The sequence below is a fragment of the Anneissia japonica genome, unplaced genomic scaffold (genome assembly GCF_011630105.1).
Source record: "Anneissia japonica isolate Jap-2015-1 unplaced genomic scaffold, ASM1163010v1 scaffold287818_len932483_cov186, whole genome shotgun sequence".
Taxonomy (NCBI): Eukaryota; Metazoa; Echinodermata; class Crinoidea; order Comatulida; family Comatulidae; genus Anneissia; species Anneissia japonica.
The window spans coordinates 367972-387038 of record NW_022703366.1 but is presented as its reverse complement, the minus strand read 5'-3'; the positions used below and the strand labels follow the sequence as shown (position 1 = coordinate 387038).

The 19067-nt window shown below is 33.2% G+C and overlaps 2 protein-coding genes across 2 annotated transcripts in view; both read left to right on the top strand.

Moving 5' to 3' along the window:
- The window catches only part of LOC117104425 (hyalin-like), a 27118-nt gene extending 24702 nt beyond the window's left edge, over nt 1-2416 (top strand). The window contains exons 8-11 of the mRNA XM_033245274.1: nt 461-682; nt 1456-1656; nt 2043-2270; nt 2412-2416. Of these exons, the coding sequence (XP_033101165.1) occupies nt 461-682; nt 1456-1656; nt 2043-2270; nt 2412-2416 (656 nt within the window). The remainder of the gene's footprint in view (nt 1-460; nt 683-1455; nt 1657-2042; nt 2271-2411) is intronic.
- A 2655-nt stretch (nt 2417-5071) lies between these two features.
- LOC117104414 (adhesion G-protein coupled receptor G7-like) lies at nt 5072-15996 on the top strand. Its single transcript, XM_033245263.1, has 9 exons — nt 5072-5170; nt 6790-6933; nt 7286-7607; nt 8199-8371; nt 9566-9721; nt 10075-10181; nt 10719-10984; nt 13200-13266; nt 13490-15996. Exons 1-9 carry the CDS (start codon nt 5087-5089, stop codon nt 14001-14003), a joined length of 1833 nt encoding a protein of 610 aa, XP_033101154.1. The 5' UTR covers nt 5072-5086; the 3' UTR covers nt 14004-15996.
- Nucleotides 15997-19067: the final 3071 nt, after the last annotated feature.

The following is a 19067-nucleotide window of genomic DNA, read 5'->3' as shown; positions in this document are numbered from 1 at the left end:
ATCATGGTCAAGCAGTTAACCTAAAATCACCATATTTAATTGCGAATTACTGGTGCTCGGCTATCTCACATGTACAAAATGTACGCCTACTTTTAAAGTGTGATATACGTGGTCTACAACAGTCATGTCCAACACTCTGTGTCCGTAATAAAATTCTACAAGAAATTGGAGATGGTCGTGCAAGATTACACACGACTATCTTCACACAATTCCACCACTTCAAACCACACCTATTAAAAAAATATATATGTTCTGCACCGACATTGAGTACAACATCAGCTGGCTTTCCTTGGTTTCTGTACCATACTTCTCGTCTCGTAACAATGCCTAACACCTGCTCACTCTAGTTCCGTTGCCTCTGGATTATATATAATTTTAATATATCACCATAGCATTTAAGGAAATATTACTGTAATACAATACAATGTGTGCACACTTTATCTTTTATGTTATATCGCAGATAAAAAAGACCCATTGATAAACTGTAGTATGGACCAGGTGACATCAATCATTCCGTTGGTTAACTATATCCAGCCAATAGCATTTGACGACTTGTCTGAACCGACGGTTGATTGTTTTCCTGTTTCTGGATCAAACTTTGCTGTTGGTGACACGACTGTTGCGTGTACTGCAAGGGACCATGTCAATAATACAGCTAACTGTTCTTTTGTTGTTAATGTCTGTATGTATGATCATGTCGTATTCCATCATGGAGGAATAAGTTCTGAACTTACTCCTCCATGATTTCATTAACCGAACTGATATTAATAAATGTGATAAATAGCCGATTCTTTAAACACGTACATTCAAAATATAAAGCATTTTTAAGTGCTCTGAGCATGGACCTCTTATTAATAGGTCCATGCTCTGAGAAATGTTCGAATAAATTGTGCACAGGTCTTTTCGACTGATACTATGTACTTTTTGTAGTTCCATTTATACGTTTTTCAAGTTGTTGTCCATATTGTTTCACGTAGTTCTCTACATTAACTATTCAGATATGTTCTTACAGATCTAGATGTTTTAGTCCTATTATTTGTAATTTGTTACTTTTATGATTTTATTAATTTTGATATATGCCTATAGGGCTAATGTTTTACATCACCCTATATACACAGTACACCCTCCAATTGGAGAACCCTCTAATTCGAGACCACTTTTCAAAAGACCCAAATAATTATCTTCAACCAGTTAACAAAAAGCTAGCCCTCTAATTGGAGACCAACCCCGAGACCACCCCAAATATTTAGGTTCTAAAGGTGGTCTGGAATTGGAGGGCGAACTGCAGTTGCTCTTGTCTTTGCCTTTTAACTATTCTGACACCAAACAAAACATTATATTAATCAATATGTTATGTGTTTACTTTATAAGATATTTAAATAATTTAGTTTAGATGACATTATAAACATATGATGATGCTTTAGCTTTATCAGAAATACTCATTTCCTCTCGCAGTAAACTTTGCCTGCCCTGAGGATCACGCGTATAATACCTCAAGTTATGTCTATTTCGACGTCATTGGAACCGATGAAGTTGGGGTTGATATCACGTGTGACCATTTGTCTGGAAGCTTGTTCGACGATACTACACTAGTTTCATGCGTAGTAACTGATACCTTTAATAATAATGCTACCTGCAATTTTCAAGTAATCATAGGTTAGTCGCTGTTCCACACTGTAAAATTGTAACCAGTGTTGCCAAATTCAGGATCATTAAGATTTAGATCATTAAGATCTGAGTTGAAAACTTGCATTTCTTTGCTTATTTTCATTTTAGAACTGTAGCTGATCATCCTAAATATTAAAAACTCCTTTGCTTATGCCGGGATTGTAACTTGTTTATACTTGCGATATTATGTGGTAGGAAGATAAAATCATAAAGCATGTTTATAAAGATATTTTGTTATAAGCGGGTGCAGCATCAATCTATAGTAAAATGATTTAAAACGTATGTTTGTATAACACCAGATGAATAAATCACTGCTGTTTTACTGATATACAAATTATACCCTTATAAAAGTATATTTTTATTGATTCGATTAGATACAGAGCTTCCAGTAATTGTGTGTCAGGAGGACGAGATAATTTCGACGGAGCCTTATGTAAAGTACACAAAACCAACGGCGACGGATAACTATTCAAGTAATCCAACTGTATCGTGTCACCCTGAATCTGGTTCTGTTTTTCCAATCGGCGACACTCCCGTTGTGTGCACAGCTGTCGACGAAGTCAACAATGATGCATCGTGTTCATTTCTAGTAACAGTGGAAAGTAAGATATATAATATGTTGGTAAAACTATATATACTATAATAAATGAATCAACAGGAACACAAATGAGATAATGTTTTAAAAAAATAATTACGAAAATGTACTTGATCTTAACTTAATAATCTTACTTATGTTCCTGTAGAATGATTTTATTATTTTGCTGATAATATAGCTTTTTGCTTGATTTTTTCAGTACGAGGCCATATACCTGTCTCTTATACACATCTAGATGTGTATAAGAGACAGCGTTTATGCATTGTTAAACATCTCAATTTAGTTCCATTACACTATAGCATTTGATAAAACATTATTGTAATACATCTGTCTCTTATACACATCTAGATGTGTATAAGAGACAGTATATATACATACCACCTTTAATCAGTTTCTCTTGTGGCTCAGTACAAAATCAAAATCTTTATTTTCCTTCGACACAGATGAGCTGTCAATTTTCGAGCACATTTTGGAAATATTACTTATGACATGACACCAATGCCATAGCCAGCTATTGGGACAGTCCCACACTCTTTTTCTAATGGGTCCAAATTTTTAAAATGGGTCCAAATTATTGCAATTTTATGCATAAAATGAGTCGACTTTTTGAAAAAAATGAGTCCAGATTTCTTACATCTAGCCTAAAAATATAAAGTGGGTCCACCCTGATATTGTCCCGCACTGTTTGAAAATCCTGGCTACGGCATTGCATGACACATCTATCATTCATTTTAGTCGTCATATACTATTGTAGTGGGACCTCGCTGAAAATAATTCCTTGGACGCGCTGAGCTTGATTATGTTTAACACCAAAAATACTCCTATCCTACCTAACCAAATACGGTATATTTCGCATTTCCAAGGTTAACATTCCGAACCAAAATTTATCATGTTATCGACCTGGTTGTTTTGTCTATTATGGGTGTTGCTGACCTATATTCTCTATTTTTTGTTTTTCATTGCTTTCAGTTTTCCATTAACTCTGGTTCTATGTACATAGGTCTGCAGTAGAATTTACTTAAAAGTTAAAACAAAAAACTAAATAGATAAACTTCATACGTCTACCATGTCGTACATTGTCGCATGTAATCTCTATACACAATTTACCTACCTTGTTAGTGTAACAAAGAATAACTATTTCAAATTCTTATGTGGCCACTGAATATTAATAGGTCTTGAATGTAGATTAAACCCATTGCAAAAAAAGAAAAATACAAGCAAGTTACAGTGTATTAAAATAATATTGATTACATTATGTCATCTCAATATGTTGATAAAAGAGTACTTTTTATATGGAATACATTTGAAGTTATTTGAAATAGGCAACTGTGCAATCATAATTGAAAACCCTTATGGAAACAAGCTTCCAAAATTATAGAGTTCCCATCTTGCTCCCATTTTTAGTTATCCTTTGTATGAATCTGAATGTGTATTTTGTATTGTGGTTGTATGGGAGCAATAAATATCAACAAAAATAAAACAAAGTTGCTACAAAATCAAAACATGCGAAAATTCAGTATGAATTACGTTAATATTGAACACAGCACTTACCTGAATGCAGGTGATACAAAGGCATATGTTCACTAAATAGTAGAATATATAATAGACCTACATAATAACCATGTTAACTTTTCTAAATTTCAAGTCACTAAAGTTGTTAAGTGTAATGAATAAGGAATGTCTACATCATCACAACATTTTAGCAATTACCGTACTGTATATCCAGTTCACGTTTTACTTCTTTGGTTGTGTCATCTACTAGATAATTTGTTTTTCAATTGCAAAGGTCTTTCTTAATTTTCAGTTAAAACGTAATGTAGTAATTTTCAATATTGTGCCTTATAATCCTGTCTGGCATTACTTTACGGGGCTTCACATAGACTGAGTATCTAAACATAGGCAAATGTTTTCAATATTATACGGAAATGCAAAAACTAAAAATATTTAAAAACAACCTTGAGAAACACACGATGAAATTACAGCTAGCTATACGCCAGTATTATTACAATCACATAAATAGATCACTGTCGGACACTATTCAAGTTTAGGTAACGAGTTTTAATAGTAGAAACCACACTCATGAATATCTATAGAATAAAAAGAAGGCAAGACACACTCGCCGTTAAAAGGGGCAGGTATACTAATTCTACTGGAGTAGCTTAAAAACAGTATTATTAATATAATGGTACAATAACGTCATTAACCATTAATCGTGTGCTCGAAAATCCACAATGCCTGAGAACCGAAAATCGACAGTGTCAGAGTTGAAAATCGACAGTGCTTGAAAACCTACACTGTAAAAACAGCATGGAGCATTTAAACACAAAGCTTCACGCAATGTTGTCCCATTTTTGATGACACGTTTAAAAGCTAAACGTGTTTGGACATAGCTTAATGTATTTAGGATCTTGACGTGTTTAGCATTAAATGTGCTTAGGTATTTGACATTATGATGTCAATATACCTAAGAATATCTAATGCTAAATACGTCAGAAACCTAAACACATTAGGCCGGACTTAAAACACGTTCGTTTAGCTTTTAAACGTGTCACCAAAAACGGGACAACGTTGCGTGGAGCTTTGTGTTTAAATGCTCCACGCTGTTTTACAGTGTAGTGTTTCTGAAAATTGACTGCCGGAAAATCGAGTGTGCCCGAAAATCGGCGTGCCTAAGAACCGACAGTGTCTGAAAATCGATAATCGATAATACTACTTTATTGAAATCGTAAAAGTTTATAAAGTCATGATAATGGAAATGTTTGATAACGTAGGAACGAAGATTAATCTATAAAAATATAAGAATTTAGCATGTGATAACTTTATATGGCGAGCTTATACAAGCTAACCTTTGGTTATTTTTCTTTTCTAGAGAGTGAAACAGCTACTAAAATTAAAAATATAACACAGGTATGATTGTTATTGTCAAATCGATATGATATACAAATTCTTATTTCATTTTTCGTATTCAACCGTGCCGATACCTTAGGTAAACCTTTAAAAAACAGAAACACTATTAACTATTCATTCTACCCAACATATTACCAAGAATGTTCAAAGCTTATAGCATAAACTTTTGCTTTCTAAATAAATAATTATGATGTAATAACTATCAGATCCATAATGTATACTCATGCACTTAAACATTATTTTGCACTTTGATGAACTAGGCATGTATAGGGTGTTGGAACATGAGACAGGTAGGTACGTGCATAATCTTTAATAAATAAGAAAATCCGATGATATTGGTAGTAAGGCTATGCTTATCAGGAGTATTCTCTCCACATCATCAGTCCTTCGGCTTTTGAGTAATGCCTCATTTTGTTAGGGACTGTTTCAGACTAGTCTCGACCCCTCCCCCCTCTTCTTTTGCAGCGCTTGTCAAGTACTTGAATTAAAATCAACTTTTTAATCTTATTGACCAGCCAATCGAAATGGACATAGCACCGAATTGTATTCATATTGAGATGAAATAAATATCGGAAGACCAAAAACAAGTTTTAATACTGTAAAGAGAGGAAGGCCAAGAATAGACCCTTGGTGGAATTTCAGAATCAAATGGAGTCCACCTAGCTATAACCCTAAGCTGCCGTTATGAAAAAAAAGGATGACATCCACAGCAGTAAAATGAATGAAGGTTTAATAGCTCGATTAATAGCTTTCATCCAGTCAAGAAATAACGTTAGCTAATTTCCATTCATGAGGAACAATTCTTTGGTTAAGTGACATATTAAATGAATTACATCAAATAGGGAAAAACAAATTGGAGCTGCCATACTAAGCATCGTACGTGTTCTTTATGTGTTGCCCTGGAAACTGCTGGAAAAATTACAGCTGCAGTTAAATGTAGAAGTCAGACTCATTGCTCTCACTTATAAGGCCGGTTTTCCACTAGGCGAATTTATTAGCGCGAATCAAAGCGTCGGTTCGCTTCCTGAGCTCTGATTGGTTGCGCATTTCGTTTTGCAAAAACCCGAGAGAAATGTGAATGCGCATGCGTATGAACCGACGCTTTCGTTATTATTATTATTATTATTATTAAGCATGAGCATATATTTCCCACTCTGCATCGTCTCCAATGATTACCCATTCATCTGTAAATCAACTTCAACATGTTGTTTCTTGTACACAAGTCACTCCATAATTCATCCTCTTATATGCCCAATGTAATTCCACTACGTTCTAATTTACCCACTGAGATCTTCCTCATCTACAACACCATTCCTAACTGTCCTATTGGTCACCTTAAAACTTGTGGAAATCGTTTCTTCTTTGTTGCCATGGTGACCGCAATTACCTTCACCTCTGTCTTCAGCTCAAGTCCCATCTTTTCTATTAATTTTAATTCTGAACTTTGCCCATTTTCTTTGGTATTGCATTCTTTTTTTTTTCGTGCACTTAGGCTGTGGTTTTTCGGTGCACAGAGACGATATTGCGATATGCATTTTACAAATATATCAACTAACCAATTTTGAGAACGGTTTTACAAAAATATCATAATCAAGTTTTATGAATTGTTCTTTTTTAAGGAGGTGACCGAAGAAAACGTGGAAGATGTAAGTCAAGAGTTGGACCAGTATTTAGAGGAGGTTGACGTGTTGGAGCCGGTAGATGTGGTAGTTACGTCTGTGGCTTTAGAAAATATCACAAGTTTGGGTTCAACTAATGAAAACGTATGATGCTTGTGTTTTATAAGCGAAAAGTCTTTTAGTAAATAACATATTATATATAGACTATATAGTACAATGTTAATGATAATCTTGTGTAAAACTATTGAAATCTCTAATAGAGCTATATATTATATTAGTGTGCTTTCATAATCAAACTTCAGGTGATTCAAGTCTAAAAAAATATCTATCAAAGTTACTGTAACAATTCAAAGTCTCCAGAAAGAGCTAAAGTTTGAATATAGTTTTCCATCCTGAATAACAAAACACAGAGCTTTTGATAAGACGGTAAATACTGTAATAAAAATGTAAATAAAGCTATGTATGGAAGTATAATATACAGAGCTACTTTTAACAGGTTACAGACGCTGTTGTTAGTATTGTCGATGAGGTTGTTGGAACCACAGACCTAAAGGTACCGCCTCAGACAACCGCTAGTATACTCAATTCGTTTGAAGGACAGGTGGGTGTGATTGCAAATTCTGGTATGAATTACACGCAAGTCGAAGAAAACATCGCGGTGCAAACGCTAAATCTTCACTCAAATGCAATTGAGAGTAGCTTAAAATTCGTCGTTGCTGAAAATAGTACAGATACCCGTGTATGTGCTGGTAGTAAATGCAGTGAAAATGTGGCATTTTCAATAGCTTTACCAAAAAGCATCTTACAGATTTCTAAAGGCAAGTACCTTATAGAAAATTCTTCTTGATAAACCAAAACAACAGTTACATATATTTGTTCACAATTGCATGCCAAATCAAAAATGTAATATTAATTGGGGTATTTGATAATACTGTATAACATGCTCGTAATATACGCGGAACAGAAGTTTAGTAGTTTGGTTTAATTTTTGAATAATGTATTTCAATCATTATTGTATTGTATAAAAAATGAATTGCTGTGGACAGCCAAGAATAGTTGGTACCAGTTTCCGGTAGCTCAGAAACGAAGAGTTAGACGGTACGAGCCAGTCTACGTACACCTCGACCTAAAGTACGGTAAATTTTATATGACTACATCGTAGTGTGACTTCAATTTTATAAATCATCACTTCCTTCTTGTAAGTGACAAAATACGCCGTTGAAGGAAAAATAAGTTAATAAAGAGATATTTCTTTTGTTTGTTGTTTGTTTTATTGGGTACTCAAAATTAACCATGACAAAATACAAGGATAACCCATGAAGCTGAAGACAGCTTAATTCCAATGTGGTCCTTCCTTTTTACAATTCATTAATTTACGAATGACGTTGCATTATGTTGGGTTTGTTTAGGCAAAGACGTGAATATAAGCTTTGTTATTTATAAAACCGACAAGTTGTTTCGTGTTAAAAGTAAGAGCGGCAGAAACACAACAGGGACCGTTTTAGCTGCAACTGTGTACACAAAAGATGCTCTACCATCGGTATTTGAAGATCCAGTTGAGCTGACATTCACTGCACCAGAGGTAATGCAAGTTATATGTTGAAATATTTAATGAAATATTCATTATGTATACAGGCTTGTTTTTAGGTAAAGAAAAATTAATAATGCATTTAGAACAGGGGTGGGCATAAAAATCGGTCCAAGGGCCAAATTGAATTTTTGATTTAACACCGAGGGCCGCACCCAAACTTTGATGTTTCCTGTGAGCTTCCAAAAACCTCCAAGTACTGCATTTACATCACTTTATTCTCAGTTAATGTTACTTTTTACATAAGATTGGTGTCGGGCCATAAACAATCAAGGTGTTTTCTAGCTAATTTTGATTAGCGGGCCGCAAACATAGGGTCTTGAATTCATTGTCGCGGGCCGCAAAAAATTGCTGACGGGCCGCACTTTGCCCACCTGTGATTTACAATAATCAAACAATTGTTCAGTATTTCAATAAATAAGGGTTTTCTATAAACATATTGACTACATTCGGCATTTTTTCATATTTTTGGTGTTTCTGCCTTGTATACAAATTAATGTTTAGACTACTAGTTAAATCAATATCAGAAACCATCGCTTCCTATTTTTACTTTAACGATGTATTGTAATGACTTTACTCTTCTAGTCGAGATATTTATCATTTAAAACTTTTACAAACAATGAAAAATTAATTAATTACGGTAAAAAAAATGTTAAAATGCCACCTACAGTATGTGTTAACTTTTGTGTTCAAAGTTCATGTACATTCGATATTCTGTTTACGTGTGTACATAATGTGATAATTATATATGAGGATCAAGGAATGTGGGGCATGATTAAAGATTCACATGTTCATTCATTGACATGTTAATAATTATTGAAAAAAATATTCGTGTATTTTTTTTGTTTTTTGGAACACAGTTTATACCATTTACTCTACACATAAAAATGTATAATACTTGCTTATACAGGTCTCCCTTAAATTAAAGACCCCTCCATTTTTAAGCCCCAATAGAGAAACTGTCTTTCATTTTTATAAGATTTTTTTTCTAATTAATGACCAAAGTGGCTAAACACCGTAAAAACCCAGTCCCAAATGTGGTCTCCAACTGGAGGAAGACCTGTACTGTGTGTAATTGAAATAACAATAAAAATGGTAGGCAGTACACAATTATTTATAATCATTTTATTTCTATCCAAAATAATAATTTTTAAAACAATATTTTGATATGAATTATTCAATAACTAGAATTCGTCCTCCAATGAGTACAAGTGTGCTTTCTGGAATGCAACTCTGAATGAATTTGGCAATTGGTCTTTTGAAGGCTGCAAACTTGCTGGCGTATCTAAAAACCAACAGATAACTTGCGAATGTACCCACTTGACAAACTTTGCAGTCCTAATTGTAAGTGTATAAATACATTTTGTTAGTAATATGCTTTTTTGTTCATGACGTGATCTGACGCCTAAATTTATGTCAATAATGTAAACATTACAGCTTAATCAAACAGGCTGTCGTATTTTGTGATTAGGAATAATCCATTATTTATTAGCTAGCAACGAGCAATCATATTTATATGAGCACTTTGAGATCTAGATATGCCTAAACATTTTAATTAGGGATTACAATGAATATCATTAAACATTAATATATTTAATATCGAATACCCTATTTTTGGCTGTTCCATTCCAATTTAATTTACCTATTTTCTGTTTAATTCTGTTTAAAGTATTTTACAAAATACATTTCATTTACAGTTTCCAAATTCTAATGAATCTTCATTTTTGAGCATTGTCACTTACATTGGTTGTAGCATGTCAATCATCGGTCTCATCATTACTATAGTAACCGTTCTTGGTAGCAAGTAAGTAAAATGCTGTATTTACTGGCCTTTCCTGTTTAGGTTGAAATTTAGCGTCACTTTAATTCTATTCATACTTAATTTAATTAGGTTGGACAATCTGATATCGAAACTGGAGAATATTATACTGTATATCATTGATATTGGGAAAGAAAAAAAAAATCAAGAATTTATTTTTTGCTTGAAAACAATAGGCCTATTTCAATTTAATTTATTCAATATTTTATTTACTGCACACCGTATAATGCACCATGTGAATACTAGAGTAATAGAGCACCATTACGCTTAAATTACAGAGTATTGCATATTAAGGAGTTTTTTAATAGTGGAATGTAATAAAATGAGCACAATAATATTTGCATCTTGTTTATTGGCAAGTGTTAGACGCGATTAAATGTATATTAAATAATGGGTGTTATTATTTATGATTTTTATATCACATAATATCTAATAGTGTTATCACATTAATGGCAATCATTTTATTGCAAAGAAATAAAATGTGTTTTAACTATTAAAACGTTATCTCATTATTTAAATTAGATCGATTCGAGGCCGTCAACCTCAACAAATAATGGTTAACCTGTGTTTGTCGATGTTGTTTCTCTACATCGTTTTTATATTTGGTGTCGATACTGCTCGACATGGAAGCAAAGGATGTATCACTGTTGCCGTGCTTCTTCACTACTTTTTACTGACGACGATTGCATGGACGGCCGTGGAAGCGGCCAATATATACTACCTAATTATTGCCGTATTCAACCAGCCAACTTCGAGGTTCATGAAATTCTCGTTAGCACTTGCATGGGGTGAGGTTTTTTATCCAATTAAGTTTTCAATTTATTTAATATAACCAGAGAAGTCATTAGCTAAATTGAGTAAGGTAGTTTAATGGTTCCCAGATCACCTTTCTCTGCTATTATCGACGTTTCACTGCTTATAGTCCATTACTAACTATATCCAAATTAAATACATTATAGCTTTTGCACTTATATATCCTATTTCAAGAAGATCAGAGCGAATTTCGCTTTTTTTCTGTATTTTTACTAATACTAAATAGATTGTAGCGATGGAATACATATAACAGAAGAAAACCGGGAAAAATGAGTAACATAAAATAAAACAACGCAGATGAAACTAAATTCCATTTACCATTGCCCAATAATTTAATGCGTACGAAATGGAAATCTTATCGCACCCAGGCCTTTCATATCAGAACTGGGTGAGGTTCTAATCCATCATTTATTAGCTAGCAACGAGCAACCATATTTATATGAGTACTTTGAGATCTAGATATGCCTAAACATTTTAATTAGGGATTACAATGAATATCATTAAACATTAATATATTTAATATCGAATACCCTATTTTTGGCTGTTCCATTCCAATTTAATTTACCTATTTTCTGTTTAATTCTGTTAAAAATAGTTTACAAAATACATTTCATTTACAGTTTCCAAATTCTAATGAATCTTCATTTTTGAGCATTGTCACTTACATTGGTTGTAGCATGTCAATCATCGGTCTCATCATTACTATAGTAACCGTTCTTGGTAGCAAGTAAGTAAAATGCTGTATTTACTGGCCTTTCCTGTTTAGGTTGAAATTTAGCGTCACTTTAATTCTATTCATACTTAATTTAATTAGGTTGGACAATCTGATATCGAAACTGGAGAATATTATACTGTATATCATTGAAAATGGGAAAGAAAAAAAAAATCAAGAATTTATTTGTTGCTTGAAAACAATAGGCCTATTTCAATTTAATTTATTTAATATTTAATTTACTGCACACCGTATAATGCACCATGTGAATACTAGAGTAATAGAGCACCATTACGCTTAAATTACAGAGTATTGCATATTATGGAGTTTTTTAATAGTGGAATGTAATAAAATGAGCACAATAGTATTTGCATCTTGTTTATTGGCAAGTGTTAGACACGATTAAATATATATTAAATAATGGTGTTATTATTTATGATTTTTATATCACATAATATCTAATAGTGTTATCACATAATGGCAATCATTTTATTGCAAAGAAATAAAATGTGTTTTAACTATTAAAACGTTAATCTTATTATTGAATTTAGATCGATTCGAGGCCGTCAACCTCAACAAATAATGGTTAACCTGTGTTTGTCGATGTTGTTTCTCTACATCGTTTTTATATTTGGTGTCGATACTGCTCGAAAGGGAAGCAAAGGATGTATTACTGTTGCCGTGTTTCTTCACTACTTTTTACTGACGACGATTGCATGGACGGCCGTGGAAGCGGCCAATATATACTACCTAATTATTGCCGTTTTCAATCAGCCAACTTCGAGGTTCATGAAATTCTCGTTAGCACTTGCATGGGGTGAGGTTTTTTATCCAATTAAGTTTTCAATTTATTTTATAAAACAAAAGAATTCATTAGCTAAATAACTGAGTAGTTTAACGGTTCCCAGCTCACATTTGCCTGGTATTATCGACGTTTGACTGCTTATAGACCAGTACGTTACAACAAACCAGTCGAGAAATTTGGAAGAGTCCATTACTAACTATATCGCAATTAAATATACATTAGGCCCTATAGCTTTTGCACTTATATATCGCTATTTCAGGAAGATCAGAGTGAATTTCGCTTTTTTTCTGTATTTTTACTAATACTAAATAAATTGTAGCGATGGAATACATATAACAGAAGAAAACCGGGAAAAATGAGTAACGTAAAATAAAACAACGCGGACGAAACTAAATACCATTTACCATTGAAAAAGTGGTCTCGAATTTGACTGGTCTCGAATTGGAGGGTAAACTCTAATTATGATATACATACATACATTGCAGCACTTTATTTACTTTACAGTCAAATTCGAGACCACTTTTTCAAAGTACCTACCAATCTTTAGTCTTTTAACACAACGCATACTCCTTAATTAGAGACTCAAAGTTCTAATGGTGGTCTCAAGTATTGAGATAGCGACTGATGTGAATTTTTAAGAAAAAGTGAGAAACAATACTATTTTTTAACACAGGCTTACCGTGGATTCCAATTATCATTATGCTGTCTGTTGATAAAGATTTCTACAATAACGATAAATAGTAAGTAATGACCAAACTTTAATACAAATTTTTTTTTCTTATATTATTATAGGTGTCATTCATTACTTATAACCAGGCCTACTATAATAGAATTTGCAAGATAATATAAATACTATTGTAATAAAATAATGATATTATAATACTTCATGTACAATTTATTATTATAACTATAAGCTGGTTACTTAATAATCATTATATATAATATTAATATTATTTCATTTAGTTGTTACATCAACAGTACTGAGAAGGGTGCCCTAATCGGAGGAATTGTTGTGCCAGTAAGTGTTATTATCTTTGGAAACTGCGTTGTTTTTGGTTTGGTTGTCAGAAAGATATTCAAAAACACCCAAGGAAAAATTGTTGATCATTCACACAAAGAGATTAGAGAGCGGTTTATCAACGCAGTGGCTATTTCATGCTTGCTGGGGCTCACCTGGATCTTCGGGTTTCTGTCTTTTGATCACGATGGTCAGTTGGTGTTTTTGGTTTTGTTCTGCATCTTCAACACATTTCAAGGCGTGGCAATCTTTGTGTTGTTCTGCTTTATGCGCAAAGAATGCAAAGACGTGTGGAAGGCATGGTTCAAGAAGTGCGGAATTCGGAAACCGAAGTTTTTCCCGAGTCTTCATACACGTTCCGAGTACACGGTGAACAGTGGGGGAGAGATGAGTAATATCGGCTCAAGTGAATTTACACAACAAACCAACGCTTCCTTTAATTCCGATTCAAGGTTCTAGTAATCATAGGCCTAGATCCTAAAATAAATCATTGATATTACTGTTATGGAATTAAAGATAAATTGTATTTCAGTACATCATATATATTACTTTAATACTATCATTTACAATAAATACTCAGAACTGTTTTATACTCATAATTATCATGTATTCCGTAAGATAGGCATATAAATACCAGCAAAAGAGTATTTTTGTGAATCGTTCCCATCAATGGTGTAACCAGGGGGGTTTCAGGGTACCTTAGCACCCCCTCCCCTACCTTTATGTTCAAACGTGAAAAATAATAGTAAATTAATGGAAATAAATGGCAATTTCAACATGAATAATTAATATGACTGTTATGGAATTATAGATGAATTTCAATATCATCTGTATATTACATTTAATACCATCATATATAATATAGACCCATAATTATCATGTACGCCTATTCCGTAAGACAGGCATATAAATACCAACACAAAAGTATTTGTGTATATCATTATCATCAATGGCGTAACCAAGGGGTTTTCTCGAGTTCAAAAAATAAAATATAAAATATATGGTATAGTCATAGCTATCGATATGCTCTGTCAGTGTCAGTTTTATGCCTTGCATAAAATTCAGTGATAAATGAACCTTCCGGATCCAAACTTAACAAAATGACCAACCAGAATAGGGCCTGGAATAGGCGCGTGTGACCATAGTAACAACATCCACGGGGCGGGGCTTAGCAAAAAGGTATATTGCAAGTGTGGGGACACATCACGAATAGGTTTGCACACATTAACGAATAGGTTGTGTAAATGTAAATTTATGAATATAAAGCAAATTGGGTTAGTAAATAGGTAGACTAACCAAGACCATGCTGTAACTATGACAATATAACATACCTTTAATGGTAGTGATGCAAAAAACATGCTTAGTAATCATGGTTTTGTTTAATTTTTGAAGTATAGATAAATTGTATTTATATCATCATAGGCCTATATATTACTTTTAATACTATCGTTTATAATAAATACTTAGAACTATTTTAGACACATAATTATGATGTATTCCGTAAGATAGGCATATGAATACCAGCATATGAGTATTGTGTATATCATTTTCATAACTGAGCAACCACCTTTTTGTTTAAAGCTGAAACAAATATAAATTGTAAATTAATTGAAATAAAAGGCAGAGTAAGACGTTAACATTAATGTATGGTGTAGTCGTAGCCTCTTCGATATGCTCCGTTCTAGTTGCTTGCCTTGTGTAACGTTCAGCGAGGTAATATTTTTATTCAGCAACCCCCTTTTCAAAATCTTGGATACACAACTCTGATCATAGATATCATTTTTGTGAGCACTAATAAATCTGCAGGTCTCCCTCCAATTAATTACCACAAGCTCAGTGTTTTAATTTGGGGTTGCAGAAAGGTTGTCTTTAATTGGGCCTTTAATTTTAGATTTTTTTTATAATAGATACTCAAAAACATTACTACAATTACTATGCAATGCGTAAGATAGGCACATAAATTAGCTTGAAATACTTGTGTATAAATGTTCATTTATATTTAGACCGAAAAAATATGCAGATATGCCTACAACTGTATTTCTAGAAAACGTTCAGAATTGTTTTAATAGTTTTCATGTTCCTGTATAAAATCACAATCTAATCCCTCGGCGATCTAATTCTTAGGGACTATAAAAAGTGTTTTGAAGAGGCATGACCAATGTTTTCAATTGTTTTTCAATTTCCATTGCATCTTGTATCCATTGGCAAAAGGTGCGTGATGGTACCGTATCAACAGGGAAAGTGAATCTCCTCTATTGCATTAGATAACACAAATTATTAATGTTGCACTGTTACGCACCTTTTGCCAATGGATACAAGATGCAATGGAAATTGAAAAACAATTGAAAACATTGGTCATGCCTCTTCAAAACACTTTTTATAGTCCCTAAGAATTAGATCGCCGAGGGATTAGATTGTGATTTTATACAGGAACATGAAAACTATTAAAACAATTCTGTCTACGTATAGCGAACGCTTCTTTAAACAATAGGATAAGAATTAGATCGCCGAGGGATACTTGAAAATGATAATGTCGTCTGTAATGTAAGTAATAAATTAGGTTTAATATTTTCTAGTACTAACATTATTCACAGCTCTCGCAACTGGTCTATCCTATTGTTTAAAGAAGCTATGTCACCTACTAGAGGTAATGTTTTGATTGGTTAAACACTTTTGGTACTAGTGCATATATTATAAGCTTGCTAATATGGATAATTTTTTCATTCCTGATGATGACATAATTAATGTCGAAATATTGAATCCCAACACGATGGCGTGTATTTCAATACTTGGAGTATGTATTATACTTTCTTGTAAATTTATCAATATAAGCCAAATTGGGCTAATTTAATAGGTAGACTAACCCAGAAAACCATGCAGTATAACTATGACAACATAGCATGCTTTTAATGGTAGTGATGCAAAGTGATGCTAGTAGTAATCATGGTTTGTTTAATACAATTTTAGAGTCCAAAACCCGCATAAAAATTCATCTTGAGGAAAATTTTCTAGAAGTTTCTATAGTTTATTTGTATGTTATGTAGAATGTCAGAAAAATGTAGGCTTTCATTCTTTCTAAAATAGCTGCACTTTAGCATATTGGGTATAATTCTTATATTGGTATCAGCCCAAAACCTAACTTTTGAGTAATTTATACTTAAAATTTTAGAAACAATTTATATATACTTTTTGATATTTGTTCCAAGTTGGACTCTTTGTTGGACCTACAAACACCTATCCATGCAGATCACCCAGACTCATTGTTTGCAATGGTGGTTGAGTATAAATCTATCCCCAAAACTGACCTAATTAATTTTGTATTTAAATAAGGAATGTGGTCTTAGACACAAATACAATACTTCATATAAACGCTTTAGAAAACGCAAATTTCTTATACATGTTTAAATACCCATTTATTAATATTCAAAATATGTAGAATGACATCAATGGTATGCATTTCTCTGATATGGTCTTTGCTTGGACAACGTTTAAAGAAGATTAAGCATAGACCGAAGTGCTGCACACTTTTTTTTAAATAATGTGATACATACATACATAATACAAATATAATAGGCCTATTACATAAATATACAATGATACACGGGCAATGTTTTGGCAATTTCATCTGTAAGATGGCATATTGTGCCCCGAAACTATTTAGTAATAAAATTTCTAACCTTAATCTTATTTTGAATCACATATTTTATGATTTTGTTCTAGTGTACCATTGATGGTGTTTTCGTATCTTTGCCTCATCATAATTTCATATACATATACATATATACATACATATATATAATAGTGTCTGCCTTATAGCGAGCCATGATGCCAACACAACACTGGTTTGCAAAGGATACATTCAATGTGTCGTATTTCAATGTAATTTTTGCGTTTCACCTAGCTGTAGCTCGTTTGAAACTCCAGAAAACGCAAATTACTTTAACATGCATGCTTAAATACCCATTTACTAATATTCAAAATAGAAAAGAGAGAACCACTACCTACCGTTTACTCGCGCGAATAAGCGCCCCGTTTCAATAAACGCCCCTCTTGAATTAGCGTCCTAAAAAATTCAATCATACAGTACAGTACATCACCAATTTAATTTTCCGCATCAAATATTCGCATCTATGTTAGCATTGTCGGTCGGTCAGTCCATCTATCCATCTGTCGGTCTATCAGTCTCCATATTAATTTTAACATGGTTTTCAGTTTTGATTTGATGCATCTTTACAATCCCGTTCTTGTTGTATTGCTACCATTTTTGGATTTAGAACTACAGTATTTAATATTTAAAAATTAAAATACTGTATGGCCGTTTTCAGTCAACAAAAAAAAAACTGACCATCTCTCTCGTATCTAAGCAAGAAACCCTACAATGATCCTGCTAATCTGAATTGGCAGATGGCCAAAACGCTTACCACCACCACCACCACCACAGCCAATAATTTCATCTGCTGTTGTGTAAATACCACCAACATTCTTGTCATGAACCATGCTCGCTCGACGATCACCTTTACTTCACCAAAACCATTCGTTTATCTTCGATGAAAAGAAAGTACCCCTTGATTCCCAATTTCCCATAAGCACCCCCTTCACTTTTCATCTACTTCCATAAGCGTCCCTCAAAAAGAGCCAAAAATATTTAAAGTGCCCTGGCGCTTATTCGCGCGAATACGGCAAGTCTATCCCTGTGCAAAAGCAGGAGATAAGAAGAAACATAATCACAGCAGTTTTTGAAATGACGCTCAAACTTAGAGTCAACGTCAACAACCGCAGCCTTACCTTGGGAGGCGATGGAAATTCTTCTTGAATAATATTACTCCTGTGCCAGGTTATATTTATTATCGACAATATCCTTTAGTAATATTAGAAATACTGCGGCATATAGGTGTCATTCCAATATTTTTTTTGTCCATGTTTTAGTGGTAACGTAGGCCTATATCTTTCCAATAATAAATATGACATTGATGATTCAGTATTATTACCAAAGTTTTCTGATTGTAATAAATATGCAAATTAGTCACCGTTTGTTAATCAATAAAATCCAATTATGAGATTATTATAGGCCTATTTGTATACGGTCAGGAGAATGAATATTAATAATAATTATGTTGAAATAGTTTTCCCCGGCGATTTACGGTGTGTTCTACGACGGCATCATGTAGCAGGACTCTTGCTGTGCCGGAGATTTAAAAAAAAAAGGAGGGGTGGGGGTTAGAGTCATCCACTTCAACAATTTGAGGTGGTCGTTTCAAATCTCAGACTCAATGGGTCAATGATTCAATTGACAATTACAAAGTGATTAATCAATATATATTTCATATTGATTTTAGTTACCAAAGTTGGCCAGATCCATTTAAAATGTATTTTTGTTTTTTCAAATGTACAGCATTTTTTTTTTTCAGATTTCCTCTTGCAAAATCATTATTGATATACTGTAAAAATTTAAAGACAAAAGTTTTTCGCGTCACTGATTGAACTATAGAGGGGGTAGGGGTTGCGTGATGAAATCTGTATCGT

Coding starts and splice junctions, on each gene's coding strand:
- LOC117104414 (XM_033245263.1), top strand. CDS start 5,087: ATGGCGAGCTTATACAAGCTAACCTTTGGTTATTTTTCTTTTCTAGAG. Junction 5,171..6,789: donor AAATTAAAAATATAACACAG/GTATGATTGTTA, acceptor TTCTTTTTTAAG/GAGGTGACCGAAGAAAACGT. Junction 6,934..7,285: donor TGGGTTCAACTAATGAAAAC/GTATGATGCTTG, acceptor TACTTTTAACAG/GTTACAGACGCTGTTGTTAG.